At 25.1% G+C, this 24637-nt stretch overlaps 3 protein-coding genes and 1 pseudogene across 3 annotated transcripts; all 4 read left to right on the top strand.

Annotated features, from left to right (window-relative positions):
* The first annotated feature begins 10344 nt into the window (after positions 1-10344).
* Positions 10345-12240, top strand: LOC114128784 (uncharacterized). Its single transcript, XM_027993368.2, has 4 exons — positions 10345-10526; positions 10655-10813; positions 10945-11112; positions 11697-12240. The coding sequence occupies exons 1-4, from the start codon at positions 10401-10403 to the stop codon at positions 11865-11867; spliced, it is 624 nt and encodes a 207-aa protein (XP_027849169.2). The 5' UTR covers positions 10345-10400; the 3' UTR covers positions 11868-12240.
* A 3021-nt stretch (positions 12241-15261) lies between these two features.
* LOC114128783 (uncharacterized) lies at positions 15262-16283 on the top strand. Its single transcript, XM_027993367.2, has 4 exons — positions 15262-15354; positions 15483-15641; positions 15772-15939; positions 16203-16283. The coding sequence occupies exons 1-4, from the start codon at positions 15262-15264 to the stop codon at positions 16281-16283; spliced, it is 501 nt and encodes a 166-aa protein (XP_027849168.2).
* A 530-nt stretch (positions 16284-16813) lies between these two features.
* LOC114128782 (uncharacterized) lies at positions 16814-18571 on the top strand. Its single transcript, XM_027993366.2, has 4 exons — positions 16814-16969; positions 17097-17255; positions 17394-17561; positions 18147-18571. Exons 1-4 carry the CDS (start codon positions 16880-16882, stop codon positions 18315-18317), a joined length of 588 nt encoding a protein of 195 aa, XP_027849167.2. The 5' UTR covers positions 16814-16879; the 3' UTR covers positions 18318-18571.
* A 1603-nt stretch (positions 18572-20174) lies between these two features.
* LOC126549169 (uncharacterized) lies at positions 20175-21579 on the top strand (annotated as a pseudogene).
* The last annotated feature ends 3058 nt before the right edge of the window (positions 21580-24637 follow it).

Raw genomic sequence — 24637 nt, 5'->3', positions numbered from 1 at the left:
TGTGCTGTAAAATTGAATTTTAATACATTGTATGTACTATATGTGTATTAAAGTAATTTATTAGTTATAAACCTTATTAATGTAGCTGCATGGATTCTTAAAATATATATGTTATTAAGTTTTGTATAACCCCCTGAATACGAACTGTCTAGATGAACATCATATGTGTATTGTTTAGTTTTAAATAAAATGAATGTATTCAATATTTCTTATTTCTACTTATTTATTACATGATACATACATAATATTATATCATAAAAAAAAACGATATTATTATTATTTTTTATTATTATGTAACGTTTAATCTATTTTCAAGTCAACTTTACTTCAATAAGTAAGATAAAAAAACTATGGACTTTATTGTTGTTTGTATTTAAACACTCTTTAATATGATAAATAAAAAAATATCTTAAAAAAGTTAGCAAATACGAAAAACATCAGTAGGTACTAAAATTACTTTATAAAATCACTTGAAATATAAACTAATTTCCTTTTTTTCATTACGTTACAAATTATAAATGTATTGTTTGATTATACATTATATAATCAAAAGAATTAGAAAACACGACAAACAAATTTATTAAAAATAGAATTATGAAAAGTATAGTAATAGTATAGTTAAGTATAAAATTATTAAAGGAAAAACAATTTTGAGTAGAGATAAGTTTATAATATAAACCAAAGGTATTTAATTTTAATTTTTTTTTTAATGATCATATTTTAATCGTTTTTAAATTTTTTTTTTTTGAGAACATTACGTAAAAAACTTCCGTATTTTAGGTCGTACTACATATCTTGTAAAATACAATTGACTACAATATATAATATATATATATGTATATATTATATTATATATTAATGGATTAGACTGTGTATTTTAATGTTATTAATGTTGTACAATATGTCGCATCCATTTAGTGAAATTACTCATTTCATGAACTGGATATCCAGATAGTGAAATTTGTCCAGTTTTAACAAAAATACTAGTGTACTTTATGTAATTATTATAAAACAATATTGTTATGTTATTATATTGTAGTATCATAATATTATATACTTTTCTATATTTTTCTATGAAGAAAAATATAATAATTATAGTCAATAAATGTATTATATTATACTACATTATATTTTTATTTTATTTCTTATAAACCATGCGTATGTTATATTTTATAAGCAACTGTATAACCTATGAGGTATTATGAAATAATAATGAAATTAACTATACTTATATTACTTAAATACCTATATTTCTTTATTGTTTTGTTAAAAAAATAATTAATTGATTGACTATCAATAAAAAAACATACCTCAAACGTCTTAAATGCTTTAAACTGTACCAATACATTTTTCTTTCTTATTATTTATTTTTACATAACGATTGATTATGACATCAACTGTAACATAGCATATTATTTTTAAAACAAGCACACCTACTTGTCTTGATTGGCAAGGTTTTTTTTCCTTACAGAAATAAATCAAAACTTTTTGCCTAAATTTTTTTAATCATTTCTCTCACCAAATATTCAACATTTTTATCAACTTCATCAGTAATAAGAAATTGAGTTTTTCATTTTTTCAAACATTTACTACTGAACCATCCTCTAACTAAACTAAATAATTTTATTATTTTCAGCAATCTCCAATAGTAGCAAATTTATTTCAACTTTACAAGTGCTGCAGGCAATTGAACGTGTTTTAATTTCCTTTATCTGAGATATATGTTCAAGATCTTCTTTTGTTGTTAATTTCTTTAACAGATAAGATGGAAAATTTGATGTACCTAATTTAATTTTCGGGTTATTTTCAAATAAAACTTGATAAGGGCTACGTTTAATTAATAGATGAAATGAACTATTTTTTTGGAATTGAACAAAATTTAATCCAATGCTCCACTTCTTGAATTTATTATCAGCCATTCATGCTCGTAACATGTGTTCTACATCCTGATTAGACCTTTAAACACTTCCCTGACTTTGAAGGTGTCTAGGGCGACCATATACACATTCTGGCAAAAGGTTTTTAAGTTCATTGATTACTGAATTTACAAATTCATGGCTATTGTCACTGTGTAATATTTTTGGGAGCTCCAAATGTCAACAATACTCATTAGCAACTTGAGTTTTTTGTTTACTTTCTTATGTTCTTAGAATTGCAAATTTTGTCGCATTGTCTTGGTAAATTTAGTATCCATTTAAATTTTCAAACTGGTACCTACCGACTGAAAATCCATCAAGTCAATTTGTGCTCTTTCATTAAAATCTGTAGCTGTGATAGGCTTTATTACAATTTTTTTGTTCATTGTTTTTTTACAATTGCAAGTTTCATACACTGTTAAAAAATTTCAATTGGTGGTCTTGATACATAATACGTATCATATAATGCATTTCATAATTTCATATTACCTCCATGGTCTGTCTTAATATGAAAAAAATAAAAAAAACTGGTTTCAAATAACATCTCCAAAATATTTAGGTAATATTAATTTATTTTATTATTTTATCAGATGCATTTTGTTTATGTATTAAAAACTTTTCTTCTGCAATACTTAATACATAATATGTGGATGGTAGATAATATTGTCGTCGATATTTTTTACCACTGTTGGAATAAATAATAGTAAAAAATATTACAGTTTATATCAACTATCGATTAGTTTTCTATGGTTGTTTAAACGTGTTAATATTTATGTTTGATTTAATTAATTTAATGTTTATTTAAGTCCAGAATTACTTACGTTTTGATTTTAGCCATTTCTAGTTCAGAAATCATGTGTAATTGAGCACATTTAGTGATTGGTTTGATTTCAATTTATTATAACATTCATCTAGTTTTTTTTTATAAAATACGTTCCTTTATTCCATTTTTATATAAAATTGCTAGGTATATAAAATAATAAATAGTATCCGTCAACCGATATTCCGATAAGAAACCATTTATTATATATCGGATGTGGAATCACCGAAATTAAATTTGATATTTCTTTCATAAAATAAAGATAACGGATAAAACATTATTATCTTTACTTATATTGAAAAGTATGTTACGTAAAAAATAAAATAAAAATATAATGTAGTATGATACAATTTATTGACTATAATTGTTATGATTTTGTTTATAGAACAATATAACAAAGTATATAGTTATAATACTATGATATAATGATATAACACTCTTGTTTCATAATAATTACATTAAATACACAATCTAACTAGGTATTGTCCGTTTCATGAAATTGATTTCGATTTCCAAAAAGGATATTATAATAATATAATATAGTGTTTATAGTATAAATAGATATATTAAAAAAAAAAAAAAAAGGCTAAAAATTGTCAATAGGTATATAGTACCTATAATTCATATTATTTACTATAATATGCAACAAATAATATAAATTAATGTATATGACCTGTAACACCGTTATTTATGATTAAATCACATAATCCGATATTAAACGATACACAATTTTGAGATAACAATAAATTAACTGTCTTAAATAACAACTTAGGTTAAGAGAAAATATTATATTTGAGTAAGTAGGTAACGCTCTGCTATACCTTAAGTGTTTAATGATTCTTTATGATAGTTGTGTTGAATTTGAATCATTGTACATACGAAATATGATTCTGAGTGTAGTTGATATAAGCTTATAATATGTTTATATTACCAAGTGATATCAAAAAAAAAAATTGTGACTATGTATTTTTAATATTTTTATACAGATATATGAATAACTTTTGTGGGATCTTCTATTAAATTGTTGATAATTTTGACAAAGTGGATAATTTTTTTTCAACATTTATACAGAGGAAACTATAAAAATATTTAAAATTTATCATGTCCATAGCTAACTCAAAAAGTATTAACAAAAACGAATATGTTATTGTATGAAGAAAATAATAGTATATTCATTTGGTGGAAATTTCAAGTTTCAATAATTTTTTTTGAAGTAAAATTAAATATTGAAAACTTTTTAATTTAGCAAATAATTTTTAATCAACATTTATTTTAATATTATGTCTATTTATATCAAAAAAATAGTCGAAATGCTTTTAGAATTTTATCGTAAAATATAACAAACTATACAATAATTAATATTTAGTCAAAATTTCAAGTTTTTACAATTTTTTTTTTTGAGTAAAATTTAAAAAAAAACAATTTTATGGAAAATAGGATTCACGTAAAAATTAGTTTTCTATAATTTTTTTTGTTTGTGAATCAATAAATTCATCACTTCACTCAGATTCTGAAAAATTACTTACAAAAAAAGAATAATCAAGTTGAACGACGTTTATAATATTTCTTTTGATTTCTGTGGTGTTGGTAGAGGTTTTGCTCGCGTACAAGTTAAATTGAATTTTACTGTGTATCCACCCTATAAAATACTAAATCATTTCAATAAGTAATAAGTATCATATATAGTACTTGGGAACATTGTGTCGCAACAAGGCTATGGTTGTTCATGTAATACGTATGATAACTGACATATTATAAAATAAAAATGAGGTACTTCAATCATAATCATAATCGCAAATTATAGTGAAACCCAACGTTTACCAGTAGTTATCTAAATAAACAATAACTGCAAAAACAATAAGATCGATTATTAATCATTCATATTTACTTCTATATAATATTATATCCATCTATTATGATATAATATGATATAAATGTTAACATTGTTCAACAATTTTTATCAAAAATTAAATAATATTTTTTTAGTTTGTAATTTACTAATTTCTATGTATACCTATTGTTATTTATTGACCTTGCTTTTGGTATTGTTATAATTCTGCATAATTATGACTCATGGCGACCACTGATTTACTGATATTATTTTTTAATTTGAAGTTAATCAATTAACACAAGCATAATATTATAAATGATAGTAAGTTTCAAAGATTTTATTTATATTATTGGTACTTAAAGTGCCTAAACTTCATGCACTTAATTTCCCAGTTATATGTTAGACGCGGAAATACAAGAGTTTACTTTTATTTGAATTAACATAAATAAAAAAACAATTATATTGGTTTAAGAAACACTTGTTTAGTCAAAAATAATGTCAGAAAAACAGTTAATCACACAATTTCTAGCTTAGCCTCACTGACCAAATAACCAACACGTCGTTTAAAAAAACACCGGTGTCGAGATTTCCTGAATTTCGACCTGTTTTAATTAAATAAAAAAACTGCTCTCCCACAAGTCATAGGGTTTCCATAATGGTAGGTCTTCCTCCTCATGTAGTGTATATTGTATCTAAGCTGTACAATTTACTTATTGTAGTATATATAAATATTACAGATTGTAAAAATATACTTTTATTTAACACAAAATCGATTTTATTATGATAGTACCTAACTTTTTAATTTTGTAATAATGTATTTTGGTACGTTCTACGTATATAATTATGTAATATTACAATTCTTAAATGAATGTATCAAATGTATGTAGTAAATATAATTTGGAGTGCGATGATATAATTTGTTATATTGTCTTTTGTAGACAAAAACTTTCCATTCAAATATTTGTTATTTTAAATTAATTATTGTATTATGTTGCATGTTATTACTCAAGTAAATATTATTCTTTTTGATACAATGGTAAACTTGATTTTTATAGTATTGTTAAATTGTCTTATTTAGTTTTAATTTAATAATCACGAAATACACGTATAGGTAATTGTTTTTATGCATTTTATGCATTAAACAATTAAATATAAAATATAAAATCCATTTTTTTTTTTTTTTTTTTAATGAAAAACAAATATACTGTATTATTTTTTAAGATTACTGCTGGGGATATGAATATTACATAATAAATAACCTTTTCAAGTTACGGTTTAGAAAATTTATCAAATTATCAAGCATATACCAATATACGATAAAATATAAAAAAAAAAATCTGCATTGTAACCGTCTGCTGCTTTGAACTACCGGTTGTATTTATTACACAAAAATATTAATTTAAATAATCACGGTAATATAAAATATATCATAAAAGCTTTAAAAAAAAATAACACGATTTTATCGGTCGGTTGTATGCAATGTATTGATGATCTTATATTAATTTACCGGTTAGATAATAATAAAATATTCAGGCTCACTGACCACTGTCTATCGTAAAGTTAAAATCGTTAATAATAATAATTTATATAATATTATCTTTGCATCCGTTTCCAATTTTATAGCGTATAATATAATATAATATGTATATCGCATCCGTTTCGCGTTCATACCATGCAGTTCCATGAAATTTCATCCAGTTCGCGAAACGGAACTATTTTTTTTTTTTACACATCGCGTAATCACACGATGTGAATGACTTTTTTCGCGAAACGGATATGGATTTTTAGGGCCGAGCCGCACTACAGCGGTTTTCAAAAACGCTAGATAAAAACGCACTGTATAGAATAATATAGAGTGCATCAAACTATATTGCGACAAAAAACGCACGTTACCGCGTGCAACCGCCGTTTTCCGTTTTCCACGCGTTAACGCGCGGTTTTTGTAGCACTAGTTTGGCGCCCTCTGTATATTATGCAGTGCGTTTACAAGCGGCGTTTTCCAAGCGCGGTGAAAACACGGTAGGCGCGCGTTTTCACCGCGCTTCAAAACCGCTCGGCCCTAAAAATCCGTGTCCGTTACGTGAAAAATTATCCACATCGTGCGATCACACGATGTGTAAAAAAATGAGTTCCGTTTCGCGAACCAAATCTATTCATTTCACGAAACGGGCCAGAACACTAAATGGATGCGACATACACGCACGTGTATATACCTCTACTACCTGTAATACGTATGGTCGACGAACGTCATTTTTTCCGTACATAATATCGCACACCATTTTCGAGAAATTTCACAATATCGAAATCGAATATATTTACATATTATATTATAGTATGTGTACGATAGGTACAGTTCGCCGATGAAAGGCGAATGATAAATACGCATTTATTTTTTCCTTCATTCGTTTTTCGCTTAAGTACAAACGTTTTGCTCATCGTGTGGTGTATAACATAATATACCACTGCTGCGCATGTCACCAAATGTTTGATGTAGGCCTGATGAAATGTAATAAGGACCTAGACATAGGGCATGACGTAGGTATATAACTATGTTAATATAATTTCTATGAATATAATATAATATATTATGATTATGCAATAAACTCATTTATTTGTTATTTGCTTAGTCTTGTAGACACGGTATGCATAATATATTTTTACAACTTATTATAAGTGCAAACCATGTTTGTACTAAATAAAGTCGCATTTAAAAAATTTTTAAATTCTTACACGTAAAAAAAAAATTGCAATCAAATAAATAAATTAAGATGTACCTATACCTATGATTCAATAAAATAACGCACAATCATGAATTATCATATTATTCATATATAACTATATAAAATTTCGCAGAAATCAGACAGCTGTTGTGTGAGACGTATCGTAGTCATAGAAAATATACTAAATAGTAGTATAGTTGGAACGGCTGTTTTTATATAGTGGCAGGAACTGTAACATGAGTGACATTAGTGATGACAATATGTATATAATTCCTTTATCTATATATTATTACGGGTGTAGATTAACTTCAACTTAGTTATTTTTAGGCAATGGATGGCTTATAGTTTTGTTATGATGTACACACATACTTTCTTATTATAAAATAAAACACCCATGGTCTCGCTATGCCACCACGAAGTACAAATAATGACAATATAAAGATAAATACGTATTGAATAATTAGTTTTATAGTATATAATATATTTATATTAGATTATTTTAAATTATATTCAAACAACGGATAATATATACATAGTCTGACCATAGGTTAAAACTACATTGTATATGATATTATAGTATGTTTAAACAACGGTATATCGTATATACTATTGAAAAAACCCCGCATTGTCTAATAAACCCTGCTGATATATACTACACAAAAAAAAAAAACATTTAACTTTCAAGCTGTACACGTTACTTTTATTTGAATTATACAGTACGGTATATTGTATATAATAATATATTATTATTATTTTATTATATTATATTATTATTATATATTATTGGTACGTATATTATTTTTTGTAAACAAATTCAATATTATTATATTCCTTCTTGGTACTTATTTTTATATGATAATCACCTATAACATATTTATGGAAAATCAAATTATACAAAGTATTTTTCGTTTTATGCAAGGTAATTGTATGTAGGATATCCATGAGAAGTAATTATTTATTAATTGTACCAATTTTTTTTTTAATTTATAATATACATTTTATATTTATTTATTGACCTCGATTCCAGTATTGCTGTGAAAGATAACTTAGAAAAATTATCCATTAGATATTTTCGTTTTGTTTATTTTTTAGTTATGATATAAATGTTTAGATACGCAACATAATTAAATTTATCAAAGTTAAATATTTGTTCACTGGTATTATTTTTTTCTATTCATGGTAATCATTTTTACTTACCTATAATTACAATTCATGACAATTATAGAACAGATAATTTCTTTGTAGACAATAAAATAAACATTTATAATCTGTTTAAATAATTATTTTGTACAATATTTTCAAAAAAAAAAAATATACATATTAAATAGGACGACTATCTTGTTTTTAATATCCGGAATAGTAATATAATAAGAGTGATGATATCTTTTACATACTTATATATATATATATATGTGTTCACTAAACAAGCTTGATGTCATGTCATGGATTATGGTAGTGATGTTTCTATTTTACTAAAATGTTTTTTCGTAATTTACTACGGTTAATAAGCTGAGATAATTATAAATTATAATACTTCCGTAGCTCGAAAACACAACTCATCACAGTTCAGAAAAATATCATTATCTGCCTGCATGTCGTTGAGTCGGTTTGACACATTCAGTGCTTCGTTATTGCTACTACTTAGCAATACAATATATTATTACAAAATTATTTGTATTCAAGTCCACAGTCTTCTATGTGTGTTGCCGACTGAGACGACACCACATTAGAATTTACAAAAAATACATTTACGCTCATATATTATGATATAACCCTTTGACTGGTCGTGTGCCGAGACGTAATGTTACTCGAGATACTCAAAACGATCGTCAAACACATGTTACGTTGTATATCGTTTTTCCACTGTCTATAACTTTAAATATTTAAAATATGTATTTAATAATAGCATTCACGAGTCGTGTACCTACTCGTGTTTTATTAAACCCTTAAACCGTTTATATCTTCAAATTTCATTAAAAACCATTATCAACCTGGGACTTGATCGTATCTATTGTATTATAATATATTACAGGGCAATACTGCGATAACCAATGCTTTTAATTTATAATTGTTATAACCATCGTCATACATTTCCAGAAATAATATTAAAATTATTTGTCACATAATAGGACATTATAAAATCAATTTTGTTTGGGGATTGGAAACGGTAATTTTCAATCTTTATCTAGTACTCTTAAAACATACAAATTTAGACGTGTTTTAAATCCAAAGTACCGATTGGTCTAGAGAAGTGATAAGTATTCTACAAATAGATCACATTTATATTTGTCGTCAAATTTACTAGAGATCAGAAAGATTTTTGATTTTAAATTCTCCAAAAATTAAAATATTTCATACTTTAATTACTGATTTTTTAGTATGCTTTTTTTAGGATTTAGGAGGATAAAATTAAAATTATGGAAGAATTGATTTCAAATTATGGACTTGACGAAAATAACTTTTAATCTGTTTTAAGAATCTTATGGATTAAATGGTACGGAGGAATAAGAATATGTGTAAATTCTTATATTCTACGGGTGTTAGATAAAGACATAAAATCACTGCTTTTAATAATTTAATTACCTTAAATTCGTACTTAAGAATTGATATTATTTTTAGGCCAGTTAAAATATATACGCATGGCATTATAAAATATATAAAATAGATCTCTATATTTCTGAAAATCATGAAATTAAAACTTTAAAAACTAGGTACTATAATATTGTATGTTTAAATAAAACAAAATCATTAACTACAATTATAAATATGTATAGTCAGACCGAATACAATTTACCATACTCATGAATAAAATAATAATAATACTATAAGCAAATACAAACAAATTGATTATCTTGAATTTTCATCATATATGATAACAAATATATCATTTTACAAAACCACATACAAAATTGAAATTATACATTATAGAATAATAGATGATATCTGAACTATATAAAAAATTATAGAAGTATAATTAATAATTAGTGTAAGGTCAGTAATGAATAATAAAATATACATATAATTATTACCTGTATGATAAGTATAAGCTAATAGGTACTAATAAAACAGAACTATTTCGACTCTGAATAAGAATAGAAGAATAAACTGCATTGATGCTTGTGTGGTTAAAAAATTTTAATCCAAAGATGAAGACTTTTTTATTAATCAATCTTATTGTGTGTGTAATTTTTGTTAATTCAGATAAAGGTAAACCATTGTCACTTCCACAATTACCATATGTAAGTAACTAATTTCTATACATGCCTATTTTGTCTTTTTTGTTCTATTAGCAACGATCACATTCTAAAATAATTATATTATACTATAGTACGATATTAATTTAAAAAAATGATATATTGTTCTTCAGGGTATATACCGATTAAAATTCCTAGGAATACTTCGTTGTGAATCTATTAAGTCAAATGATAAAATTAAATATGATGTTCATGTAAGCAAAAAGTCTGCCAATACCACAGAAGTCGTTGGAACCGTAACGAATTCAATACCATTTGATGACTCCCTTAATGTAAGTTAAGTGATTATTATTATAAGACGAATTTTAATTATGATTTTCTATACATTGCTCACAACTATTATTTTATTAACTAATAAACCAAATTCTATGTTGGTTTTGCTAAGTTATTGTTCTTTTTTTAGTTGGAATTAAATATGGCGGTAAAAGATTCTATTGGTGGTTGGAAGGAAAATGCTTTTTTGTATAAGTCCCCCAAAGCTTGTTCAACGCTCATGAAATTTTTAGGACCGGCTTGGACTGTATTGGTGGACTCTGCAGGACACCGAAATGGGACATGTCCTTTTCCCAAGGTATACATGTGTTTGTATAAATATAAAAAATAGTATAAATGTTGTATTAGCTTTATCTTCAAATATAATATAACACATAGAGTAATATATTGTCTAGAGAATTTTCGGACATTTTATTTTAATGACTGAGACTCACTGATTGACTTTAATTGTTATGACTTTATTAGTTTTACATTAACTTTAGGTTTTCAAAAAAATGTTCATTAAGTTGATGGTAAGAAACGTTTAAACGATGATTTAGAAGTAATTGTTTTAATTGTTTGTTATAGTTTTTATTTAAAAAAAAATAGTAAAATTCAGTTTAAATATGAAGGTACCTATAATAAGAACTTATTAAAATAAATTAAATTAAAACCATCTTAATTTTTATGTCATCCATAACCCACTCCAAACTGTTTTTTTTTTTTTTTTATAATTATTAATAATTTAGTTTTGTTTATAATAAACATCGGAAAATACTCTTTTTCTTGTTATTTTTTATTATTTTATTTTATATTTATTTTGTCTTTTCATAACAATTATTCAGTATTATATACATGTGTGATTTTGTAATAATGATGAAAAAATCTCGTTTATGTTTTCAGGGTTTTTATAAATTAGCCAACATAGATACTGATACTTTTATGAATACCAATTTTCCCAAATCGTTTTTTTATGGAACATACAAATTTCGTGTAACGTATACTAAAAACAATGAAGTTTATACTTGCTTTATCATTGTATTAGAAGTGAAGCGGACTTGGGAAACCGAATAAACACTTAATTACAATACAACACTAATGATATAATTTAATATTATCCATGTTCATGCATTATAAAAATGTTCAAATACATAATTTATTATACCCAACCATATTTATTATTTTGTTACACCATAAGTACATCATATTTTTTCTTTTCCAATACTGTACTAATCACAATTTATTTATGAAATTTTATTATATTCCATTATTTTGTTCTATAAAATAAAAATTATGTTGTACACATATTATATTTTTTTTTGGACTGAACAATAATTAAATATGAAATATGATAAATTTATTTTTATTTTTATTAAGCTCTAAACAGTATACATTTAGTGTTAGTTTTGTTGACTACCACAGAACTTGATCTACTGAACACCAAGGAGCCAAGACGATGTATATTTTTATTACAACTAATAAAAATTTGCTTGTTACTCAAAATTTTCTTTGAAAATGTACGGATTGCAATAGCGTTATAAAAATATGAATTTCAAATCGGCATAAAAATCAATTTGATTATCTGGTAGAGTTGTATTTATTGATGTTTATAGTTTGAAAAATTTGTAAAGAACTTTACATACAACTTTCAAATCTTACGTATATATATATAAAAAAAAAAATGTTGACCAGTGGATGAAAGCTATACTTTACATTTATAGATGTCAAATGGTTAACTATTGTAAGTGTTTAAAGTATGAATTCAATAATATGTAATTGTATACAAAAAAGATAATGAGCGGAAATGGTTAGTCAGCTTTATCACTAAATATACTTAATGATATGTATTTTTTTATGTAGGTAATATAAAACATAAGCTTAAAATAGTGTGAATAAATCCATAGTATAAATAGGCAGATATAATATCTTACAATTAATCTACATGTTTTTTTAAATTTAATTCTGTATTGTTTAATAATATTCAAAAGAGTACTTTCAATTATTAGTTTGATAACTATTTCTGTTGGTTTTTTATGTATTGTAATAAATTGTGATTACAGTTTTATTTAAATTAATGTAATATAAATTTAATTTAGTTTTTAAATCTTATATTATAACATAAAATTCTTATATTTATTAAAAGGATTTTTAGTATTTGTTCGAAACCCTTTTTTAGAGGTTCTTAGTGATTTTAAGTATTTTTAAATAATAGTTATATACTCCTCTAAGCTGCTATACCATATGAGTATAACGACTGTACAAAAGCACAGTAACCCATTTTCATAGTATAATGTGAAAAATTTAAAAAATTAGAATGGTCAAGTGAGTAACGATCTGTTGTGTAGCAGGTCACTATAATTGATGTATTAAATTGGAATCCAAAGATAGGTTTCATTGTATACGAAAAACGATTCTGAACGGAGATGATTTGTCAGCTTAAGTTATAATTTCCAGTGATTGGTATAAAAAGGGAGTTTATGTTTTAATGGCCTGAATACACCAAAATTTAATTTCTCTTGGAATTATTGTAAGCCAAACTTAAGGAAAATCTTCTATTAAATTTTCAACTCTTAGCTACTTATGAAAAATTGTTTATGAATTATACAAAATAATTTGCAAATATTCATGATTTTGACAAATTTTTGTCAATATTTGAACTTTCAAATGTTAATAAAAAAGAACGACTTATGTGAAATCTTATATTAAAATTTCAAGGGTTTTTTGGGATCCAAAATGTTTTTATTGACACTTCAAAAAAAAAGTTCTTAGAAAAATCTAAAATATCAGTTGTTCATAAATAGCTCTAAAAAGTCAAAATATTTTTTTTTGAAAATTTAAATGTATATAGATAACACTAATATAAATATTTGGTGAAAATTTAAAGTACTTACAGTGATTAGTTTTTGAGTTAAAATATAAAAAATCGATTTAGTCGATAACTGGTTTTACTTAAATATTCCCGTTTTTCCGTTACTTTTTTTTTTGTTTTTCTCGATTTTTTTGAAAACAGTTGGAAAATGATTAACACCAGCGAACACGAACTCCAAGCCAGTCCAACAGTTTGTAAACGTTTTTATTAGGTAAGAATAAACTTGATATATTTATAAGTATTTGGATCAATCCACATTTATTTGTAACCTGAGTACCATTTGCTCCCGAGCTACGGTTAACTTATATTTATAAAAAACCAACTTCTTCCCTGAATATCATAAATTTAACTGGTCATCCCCGACCACGTTACATATTGGTGGAGGTGCCAACATGGTACAACAAGATCAGGAACTATGATTGATGTGATTTTTACACGGTACTTACCTCATGTACAATCAATAACTTACATACCTTATTTCAGCTATCATAGACCAATAACATCTACTTTTCCGAAAGAAATATCTACAGACGAATCCTCCGACAAAAACATGGAAATTGATGAATGAGAATAAGTTTGTTATAATTCTTTTTATATATAAATGATTCAGATTGTCGTATTCATTTACAAAAATAAGCCAACATTCGTATAAATGTATGGGATACTAGATATATGACCTTCACGTGGTGCATCCCAGATAATACTAACAATATATCGAAAAAAGTCACGAGCAATAAGTCTCGATTTAAACGTGTCGTCAGTTAAGATGGACCCAAACAGTTATTCCAACCTGTTAGTCACGTCACAAACTTTTTTCTCGTACCCTTAGTAAAGTTGTTTCACTTCATACGCGGGTACTTGCAACACGCACCAGTTATTTTTAACTTAATAGGATATTTTGATCAACATAGTCAAACGCTTTCTTAACATTAAAAAGAATTCCACGTACGAAATAACCTTTATAAAGTTTAATATCATATATGTATAGAGTACTCAGAACTAACTAATATTTAATAAGTGCTTTAAAAAATCCTTTATTAGTGGAAATACAAGAATTTGATTAAATACTAGTTTTAAACATCCTGATGAAAGATTATAAAATAGATCTTTATTTCTGATGATCATGATATTAAAACTTTAAAAACTAGGTACTATAATATTGTATGTTTAAATAAAATAAAATCATTAACTACAATTATAAATATGTTTAGTCAGACCGAATACAATTTACCATACTCATGAATAAAATAATAATAATACTATAAGCAAGTACAAACAAATTAATTATCTTGAATATTAATCATACATAGTAATAAATATAACTTTTTACAAAACTACATACAAAATTGAAATTATACATTATAGAATAATAGATGATGTTATATGAACTATATAGACGACATTATAAAATAAAAGAAAAATACAGCAAGGCCAACGAATAATAACAATATACATACAATTATTAAATATTATATAATATATTTAAGCAAATATAAACCATTAGGTACTAATATAACAGAACTACTTTGACTCTGAATAAGAATAGAAGAATAAACTACATTGATGCTTGTATAACGGTTAGAAAATTTTAATCCAAAGATGAAAACTTCTTTATTAATCAATCTCATTGTGAGTGTAATTTTTGTTAATTCAGATAAAGGTAAACCATTGTCGTTTCAACAATTCCCATATGTAAGTAATTAATATCTATATATTACGTTTATTTTGTCTTATTTGTTCTATTAGCAACGATCACATTCTATAATTATATTATACTATGGTATGATATTAATTTAAAAAAATGATATATTGTTCTTCAGGGTATATACCGATTAAAATTCCTAGGAATACTTCGTTGTAAATATGTTAAGTCAAATGATAAAATTAAATATGATGTTCATGTAAGCAAAAAGTCTGCCAATACCACAGAAATCGTAGGAACCGTAACGAATTCAATACCATTTAATGACTCCCTCAATGTAAGTTTAGTGATTATTATTATAAGTCGAATTTTAATTATGATTTTCTATACATTGCTCACAACTATTATTTATTAACTAATAAACCAAGTTCTATGTTGGTTTTGCTAAGTTATTGTTCTTTTTTTAGTTGGAATTAAATATGGCGGTAAAAGATTCTATTGGTGGTTGGAAGGAAAATGCTTTTTTGTATAAGTCCCCCAAAGCTTGTTCAACACTCATGAAATTTTTAGGACCGGCTTGGACTGTACTGGTGGATTCTGCAGGACACCGAAATGGGACATGTCCTTTTCCCAAGGTATAAATGTGTTCGTATAAATATAAAAAATAGTATAAATGTCGTATTAGCTTTATCTTCAAATATAATATAACACATAGAGTAATATTTTGTCTAGAGAATTTTCGGACATTTTATTTTAATGACCGAGACTCACTGATTGACTTTAATTGTTATGACTTTATTAGTTTTACATTAACTTTAGGTTTTCATAACAATTATTCAGTATTATATACATGTGTGATTTTGTAATAATGATGAAAAAATCTCGTTTATGTTTTCAGGGTTTTTATAAATTAGCCAACATAGATACTGATACTTTTATGAATACCAATTTTAGTTTAGTTGAGTACCAAAACAATTAAATCTGCTGAACGAAAAGGCGTTAAGTAAGTCATATACACCTCTAAGCTGATTTCCATAATATGAGTTCAACGATTGTACAAGAGCACAGTAAACCATTTTCATAGTATAAGGCAATATAATTTAAAAAAAATTGTATAGTAACTCTTATATATTTTAATGAATTTAATAAACCTAAAGCTTTAAGCAAATAAAATAAAATCATTAACTGCAGTAATTATGTTAAATCAAACCGAATAAAATTTACCATACACATGAATAAAATGAAAATAATACTAATATCAAGTACAAACAAATAAATTATCTTGAATTTTCATCGTACATAGTAACAAATATAACTTTTTACAAAAGCACATACAAAATTTAATTTGCACATTATTGAATAATAGATAATATCTAAACTATAAAGTCGAAATTATAGAATTATAGATAAATACTGCAAGGTTAGTAATAAATAATAATAATATACATGCAGTGTTAACATGTATGTAAATAAAAACCATTAGATACCAATAAAACAGAAATGATTTTACTCTGAATATGAATTGACAAATAAACTGTTCTGATGCTTATATGGTTATAATATTTTAAAACAAATATGAAGTGTTTACTAATCAATCTTATTTTTTTTGTGATTTTTGTTAATTCAGATACAGGTAAACCATTGTCTCTACCACAATTACCATATGTAAGTAACTAATTTCTATACATGCCTATTTTGTCTTTTTTGTTTTATTAGCAATGATCACATTCTAAAATAATTATATTATACTCTAGTATGATATTAATTTAAAAAATGTAATATTTTTCTCCAGGGCGTATATCGATATAATATCAAAGGAATATTACGTTGTCATCCTCCTGGGATAAATAATAAAATATTATATGAATTATACCTAAGCAAAAAATCTGCCAATACCGCAGAATTCAAAGGAAACATAACCAATTTAGTACCATTTGATGATTCTTTTGATGTAAGTTTAGTGATTATTATTATTGTTATTATTGGATGAATTTCAATTATGACATTCTATAAGGCTCATAACTATTATTTAATTAACTAATAAACCAAATTCTATTTTATTTTCACAAAATTATTGTTTTCTTTATAGATAGATTTTAATTTGGCGGTAAAAGATTCTATTGGAGGTTGGAAAGAAAATGCTTTTTTATATAAGTCTCACAAAGCTTGTTCAACCCTAAGAAATTTTTTGGGGCCTGCTTGGACTCAATTAATGGATACTGCAGGATACCCAAATATGACATGCCCTATTCCCAAGGTATGAATGTGTTTTATGAATTTAAATAATAGTATAAACGTTGTATTAGCCTTATCTTTAAATATATAACACATAAAGTATATTGTCTAGAGCATTTTTTGACATTTTATTTTAATGGCTGAGACTCACCAATTTACTTTAATTATTATTATTTTATTAGTTTTACATCTTTAAATTTTTTTGAATAAAATGTTCATTAAGTTGCTGGTAAGAAACTTTTAAACGTTGATTTTAGAAGTAAATTTTTTAATGGTTTGTTATAGTAATGGCTTGAAAAATAATGGATAAATTCAGTTTAAATGTGAAGATACCTATAATATATTACACTTATTAAAATAAACAAAATGAAATGAAAATCATCTTAATTTTTATGTCATCCATAAATCATAACCCACTCAAAATTGTTTTTTATACAATTATTTATAATTTCAAAACAAAACAAAATGCTTATAATAAACATCGGAAAATACTCCTTTTCTTGTTATTTTATTTAATATTTATTATATCATTTCATAACGATTGTTTTTGTATTATATACATGTGTGATTTATTATAATAATGAAATAATTTGGTTTATATTTTCAGGGTTATTATAAAGTACTTGGCATAGATAGTAATATTTTTATGAATTCCAATTTTCCCAAATCGTTTTTTTATGGAACATACAAATTTCGTGTAATGTATACTAAAAACAATGAAGTTTATACTTGCTTTATCTTTGTGGTAGAAGTGAAGCGGACTTGGGAAACTGAATAAACACTTAATTTTAATACAACACTAAATATTATATTAATTAATATTCTTTATGTTCATGCATCATAAAAATATTCAAATACATATTTAAAAACATTAAATTTATTATTTTGTTACACTATAAATATATCATATTTTTTCGTTTTTAATACTATACTAATTACAATTTATTTATGAAGTTTTTTATATTATATTATTTTATTGTACGGAATTAAAATTATATTGTACCTACAAATATTATATTTGTTTTATATTTGGTTTTTGCACTGATTAAATATGAAATTGTATATACATTTTTTGTTAGTTTAATTGATTACCACAAAATCTACTAAATCACGATCCGCTAAACACCAAAGCGTCAAAACGATACCACCTATTAAAACAAAGACTACCAAGCTATGGGTCGCGTTATATTTTTAAATATATTTAAAAAATATATAATTGATATAGTTGAAGGTCATCAAAATTTAAAAAAAATTCTGGATGGGTCTTTCCATAAAAATTTAGTGATCTCGGTTTCATAATTATTCCAATTATTCCACACTATTTGAATATTCCTACCTAATTATATTTTTTAAATGTTACAATAGTCTTGTATTTCACTTACATATTATTATCAACTTTCAGATTGCAACAAAATTATATTATCTAATAACAGGTATATAAATATATCACACTAATTTATACATTTTAATATATTTATTCGTGGTTAATACTGTCTAATTTTCTTAGGGATGATTCGTTGTGGAACTGTAACATCAAACAATAAACTAAAATATAAACTTTAACTTAACAAAAAAATTGCCAATATAAAAAAAATCAAAGACAACAACACTATTAATATACTTTTGATGATGTTTTTTATGTAAGTATAATATTATAATAATCATTATTATTATTGAATAAAATAATTATTTATTAATTTGATTTACACTTAAATGATTTTTTAATATTATCAAACATTTTAATGCTATAATAGTGATTCTTATCATGAATTTTAACTAATTCATTACACTTAACAATTTGGATATTTTAATCGAAAAAATTATCTTTATTAATTAATTAAAAATGAGTGAGTTAGTGAAAAACCATTATTCATTGATACGCGTCTCATAACTTAACTCACTATTAATAATTAATCAGATATTTTTAGGATCAAATACTAAATGTGGTGGTGTCATTTACTAAACAGAATTTAATACAACCATCAAATACAAGATTAATTAAATCTTTTTTATAAATAATATAAAGCAATTGTAGAACACTGTTCTTTGTGAAACATCGAAATTAGAAGTTTCCTTATCACTAAATTAAGTTGCATATATTAATACTTGTTTTTGTTGGAATCGATTAAACAAAGAACTTCTAATAGGTAAGATCTTTGTTTTGTATTACCATTTATGAATACTTTTTTAACTTAATAGAATACTTTAATAAGCACAGTCAAACGCTTTCTTAACATTAAGAAGAATTCCAAGTATAAACTTACCTTTATAAAGCTCACTATCATATATGTATATAGTAGGTTATAACCTATGTATACCTTTTATGTCATAACCTACTCAAAAACTAACTAACTAATATTAAAGTGCTTTAGAAGATTCTTTATTGGTGGAAATACAAGAATTTGATAAAATATTTATTTTAAACATCTTAATGAAAGATTTTAAAATATATAAAATAGTTCTATATTTTTGATGATCATAAAACTAAAACTTTGATAACTATTATAATAAAGCATATTTTAATAAATATAACTTTTTACAAAATCACAAATAAAATGGAATTTGCTCGTTATTAAATAATAGATTATATCTAAACTATATAATCGACATTATAGAAATATAGATTAATACTGCAAGGACAATAATGAATAATAATAATATACAATTATTACTGTATGACAAATATTAGGTACTAATAAAACAGAAATAATTTTACTCTGAGTAAAAATAGTACTATAAACTGCATTGATAGTTAAGACCAAAAATGAAGTGTTTACTAATCAATCTTATTGTTTGTGTAATTTTTGTTAATTCAGATACAGGTAAATCATTGTTCCGTCCACAATTACCAGTTGTAAGTAACTAATTTCTATATACGATTATTTTGTCTTATTTGTTCTATTAGCAACGATAATTTTCTAAAATTATATTATACTTATGGTAGTATGGCATGATACTAATTAAAAAAATGTAATATTTTTCTTCAGGGCATATACCGATTAAATTTTAAAGGAATAATACGTTGTAATCCAACTAGATCAAATAATAAATTAATATTTGAATTTTATCTAAGTAAAAAGTCTGCCAATACTACAGAACTCAAAGGAAACATAACCATTTAGTACCATTTGACGATTCTCTTGATGTAATTTTAGTGATTATTATTATTATTAGATAAATTTTAATTATACAATTTTATATGGCTCAATAACTATCATTTATTTAACTAATAAACAAAATTGTATTTTATTTCTGTCAAATTATTATTTTCTTTATAGTTGGAATTTAATTTAGCAGTAAAAGATTCTATTGGTGGTTGGAAGGAAAATGCTTTTTTATATAAGTCACCCAAAGCTTGTTCAACCCTAAAAAAATTTTTGGGATCGGCATGGATTACATTTATGGATTCTTTAGGAATTAAGAATGCTTCATGCCCTATTCCCAAGGTACGAATATATTTTATAAATATAAATAATAGTATAAACGTTGTATTAGCCTTATCTTTAAATTTATAACACATATATTATATTGATTAAGACATTTTTTGACATTTGTCATTTTAATGTCTGAGACTCACTGATGTCATTCATAACCCACTTAAAACTATTTTTTATACAATAATTTATAATTTAGTTTTGTTAATAATAAACATCAGAAAATACTCCTTTTCTTGTTAATTTTTATTATTTTATTTATATTTATTATGTCTTTTCATAACTATTATTTTTGTATTCTAAACAATATATGTATGACTTGTTATAATGATGAAAAAATCTGGTTTATGTTTTCAGGGTTTTTATAAATTAGCAGGCATAGATACTGATACTTTTATGAATACCAATTCCCAAATCGTTTTTTTATGGAACATACAAATTTCGTGTATCGTATACTAAAAACAATGAAGTTTATGCTTGTTTTACCTTTGTGGTAGAAGTGAAGCGGACTTGGGAACTGAATAAACACCTAATAACAATACAACACTAATTATATTATTAAATATTATCCATGTTCGTTCATCATAAAAATGTTAAAATAAATAATTATACCTAATCATATTTATTATTTTGTTACACTAAAAGTACATAATAGTTTTTCGTTTCTAATACTGTACTAATCACAATTTATTCATGAATTTTTATCACATTATATTATTTTTGTTATATAAAATTAAAATTATATTACACATATTTTATATTTGTTTTTTGCAATAAACATTAGTCAAGTATAAAATATCATATAAATTATTTTTATTAATAAACTCTAAACAGTATACAATTTGCGTTAGTTTAGTTGAGTACCACAAAAACGTGATCTGCTGTTCACCATGGTGCCAAAACTGTCGTGTTTTATTTTAAATAATACATTTTTTAAGTATGTGTTAAAAAAAATATCATTGATTTAATTGAAAATCACCAAAATTTAAAAATATTTCTGGTTGGATCATTCCATAAATATTTGGGAATCTGTTTTATAATGCTTCCGATTATTTCCACTCTGTTTACATGTTCGTACCTTACCATATTTTTTAAATGTTTCAATTGTCTTGTATTTCACTTATACATTGTCAACCATCAGATAGCAACAAAATAATATTAGATAATATTAGGTATATAAATATGTAAAACTTATTTGAATAAAAATTATTACAAATTTACTTCTTTCATTAGGTAGGTATATCAATTATAAATTTACTATGTTTATAAATATATTGCATTGCGTTTAAATATTTAGTTTTTTTACAAATATGTTGTTTATAATAATTTTTTCTCAAAAAGCTGGTTGATTTTTCTGATAATTACAAAGAAATAATTAGTAGTTATCCTTTTTAAAAAATTTCAATATTATATTTTTGTACCATTATTTTAAGAACTTCATATTTGATAGATGGAGATGAATTAGGCATTTGGTTAAAATCATTTTTTGGATTACCGTTTCTCTTAGTGGAAAACGTTGAAGAAGGCTTTTTAGAATTCATGAGTACGTGTCCAAACGAAAATGAAGGCTATATATTTTCTGATTATATACTTAAATCGTACATAGAATCTGGTTGTTTATTCCCCCCTGAATTATGGCATGTGAACCTTCAATTAGTCCAAAGTAACTTACATTTTATTTTTTATAATACATTTTATTTAGGGATACTGAAAAAAATTGTTTTGTTAGAACCACGAATGGAGCAGAAAGTTTTCATAAAATGTACAACGGAATATTTCACAGTGCTCCTCCACCAAAGCATGTAGTAATATCTGTACTAATGGAAATACAAGCCGAAACTATGACAAAAATTAATTCAATTGCTAGAAACGTGCACAGTAAAATGGGATCATCCGATTTAAAACGTATAGGTAACGCTATAGAGCATTTTAATAATTATAAAACGCATAAAAATATTATAAAATATTTAACATCTATTGAGTTTATGTACCAAGAGAAAAAGTTATATTAAATTATTTTACATCATATTTTTGTTTTGTAATGACGGCTCACTATAGGTAAATGAGATAACTTTTTTTATTAATATTATATTTTTTTACATCATAATATTTAAATATGTATAATAAACCGTTTGTAATAAATTTGACAACGTTGCACCCAATTCTTATTATATTCCTATGAACAATAAGGTGTGCGGAATCTTGTTCAAAAAAAAAACGTGCGGAATCGTATTTCTCCCATATTTTCTATGACTACGATACGTCTCACACAACAGCTGTCTGATTTATGTGAAATTTTATATAGTTATATATGAATAATATGATAATTCATGATTGTGCGTTATTTTATTGGATCATAGGTATACATCTTAATTTATTTATTTGATTGCAATTTTTTTTTTTACGTGTAAGAATTTAAAAATTTTTTAAATGCGACTTTATTTAGTACAAATATGGTTTGCACTTATAATAAGTTGTAAAAATAAACTATGCATACCATGTCTACAAGACTAAGCAAATAACAAATAAATGAGTTTATTGCATAATCATAATATATTATATTATATTCATAGAAATTATAATAACATAGTTATATACATGCCCTATGTCTAGGTCCTTATTACATTTCATCAGGCCTGCATCAAACATTCGGTGACATGCGCAGCAGTGGTATATTATGTTATACACAACACACGATGAGCAAAACGTTTGTACTTAAGCGAAAAACGAATGAAGGAAAAAATAAATGCGTATTTATCATTCGCCTTTCATCGGCGAACTGTACCTATCGTACACATACTATAATATAATATGTAAATATATTCGATTTCGATATTGTGAAATTTCTCGAAAATGGTGTGCGATATTATGTACGGAAAAAATGACGTTCGTCGACCATACGTATTACAGGTAGTAGAGGTATATACACGTGCGTGTATGTCGCATCCATTTAGTGTTCTGGCCCGTTTCGTGAAATGAATAGATTTGGTTCGCGAAACGAAACTCATTTTTTTACACATCGTGTGATCGCACGATGTGGATAATTTTTCACGTAACGGACACGGATTTTTAGGGCCGAGCGGTTTTGAAGCGAGGTGAAAACGCGCGCCTACCGTGTTTTCACCGCGCTTGGAAAACGCCGCTTGTAAACGCACTGCATAATATACAGAGGGCGCCAAACTAGTGCTACAAAAACCGCGCGTTACCGCGTGGAAAAACGAAAAACGGCGGTTGCACGCGGCAACGCGCGTTTTTTGTCGCAAAAGTTTGATACACTCTATATTATTCTATGCAGTGCGTTTTTATCTAGCGTTTTTGAAAACCGCTGTAGTGCGGCTCGGCCCTAAAAATCCATATCCGTTTCGCGAAAAAAGTCATTCACATCGTGTGATTACGCGATGTGTAAAAAAAAAAAAATGATAAAGTTTAAATATTTTTTTAGTTTCCTTTGTATAAATGTTGAAAAAAAATTATGTACTTTGTCAAAATTATCAAAAAATTTAATAGAAGATCCCACAAAAGTTATTCTTTCATCTGTATAAAAATATTAAAAATACATAGTCACAATTTTTTTTTTAATATCACTTGGTAATATAAACATATTATAAGCTTATATCAACTACACTCAGAATCATATTTCGTATGTACAATGATTCAAATTCAA

The sequence above is a fragment of the Aphis gossypii genome, chromosome 1 (assembly GCF_020184175.1).
Source record: "Aphis gossypii isolate Hap1 chromosome 1, ASM2018417v2, whole genome shotgun sequence".
NCBI lineage: Eukaryota > Metazoa > Arthropoda > Insecta > Hemiptera > Aphididae > Aphis > Aphis gossypii.
This window is presented reverse-complemented; position numbering and strand designations above follow the sequence as displayed.

Coding starts and splice junctions, on each gene's coding strand:
- LOC114128784 (XM_027993368.2), top strand. CDS start 10,401: ATGCTTGTGTGGTTAAAAAATTTTAATCCAAAGATGAAGACTTTTTTA. Junction 10,527..10,654: donor CACTTCCACAATTACCATAT/GTAAGTAACTAA, acceptor ATTGTTCTTCAG/GGTATATACCGATTAAAATT. Junction 11,113..11,696: donor GGACATGTCCTTTTCCCAAG/GTATACATGTGT, acceptor TTATGTTTTCAG/GGTTTTTATAAATTAGCCAA.
- LOC114128783 (XM_027993367.2), top strand. CDS start 15,262: ATGAAAACTTCTTTATTAATCAATCTCATTGTGAGTGTAATTTTTGTT. Junction 15,355..15,482: donor CGTTTCAACAATTCCCATAT/GTAAGTAATTAA, acceptor ATTGTTCTTCAG/GGTATATACCGATTAAAATT. Junction 15,642..15,771: donor CATTTAATGACTCCCTCAAT/GTAAGTTTAGTG, acceptor TTCTTTTTTTAG/TTGGAATTAAATATGGCGGT.
- LOC114128782 (XM_027993366.2), top strand. CDS start 16,880: ATGAAGTGTTTACTAATCAATCTTATTTTTTTTGTGATTTTTGTTAAT. Junction 16,970..17,096: donor CTCTACCACAATTACCATAT/GTAAGTAACTAA, acceptor ATTTTTCTCCAG/GGCGTATATCGATATAATAT. Junction 17,562..18,146: donor TGACATGCCCTATTCCCAAG/GTATGAATGTGT, acceptor TTATATTTTCAG/GGTTATTATAAAGTACTTGG.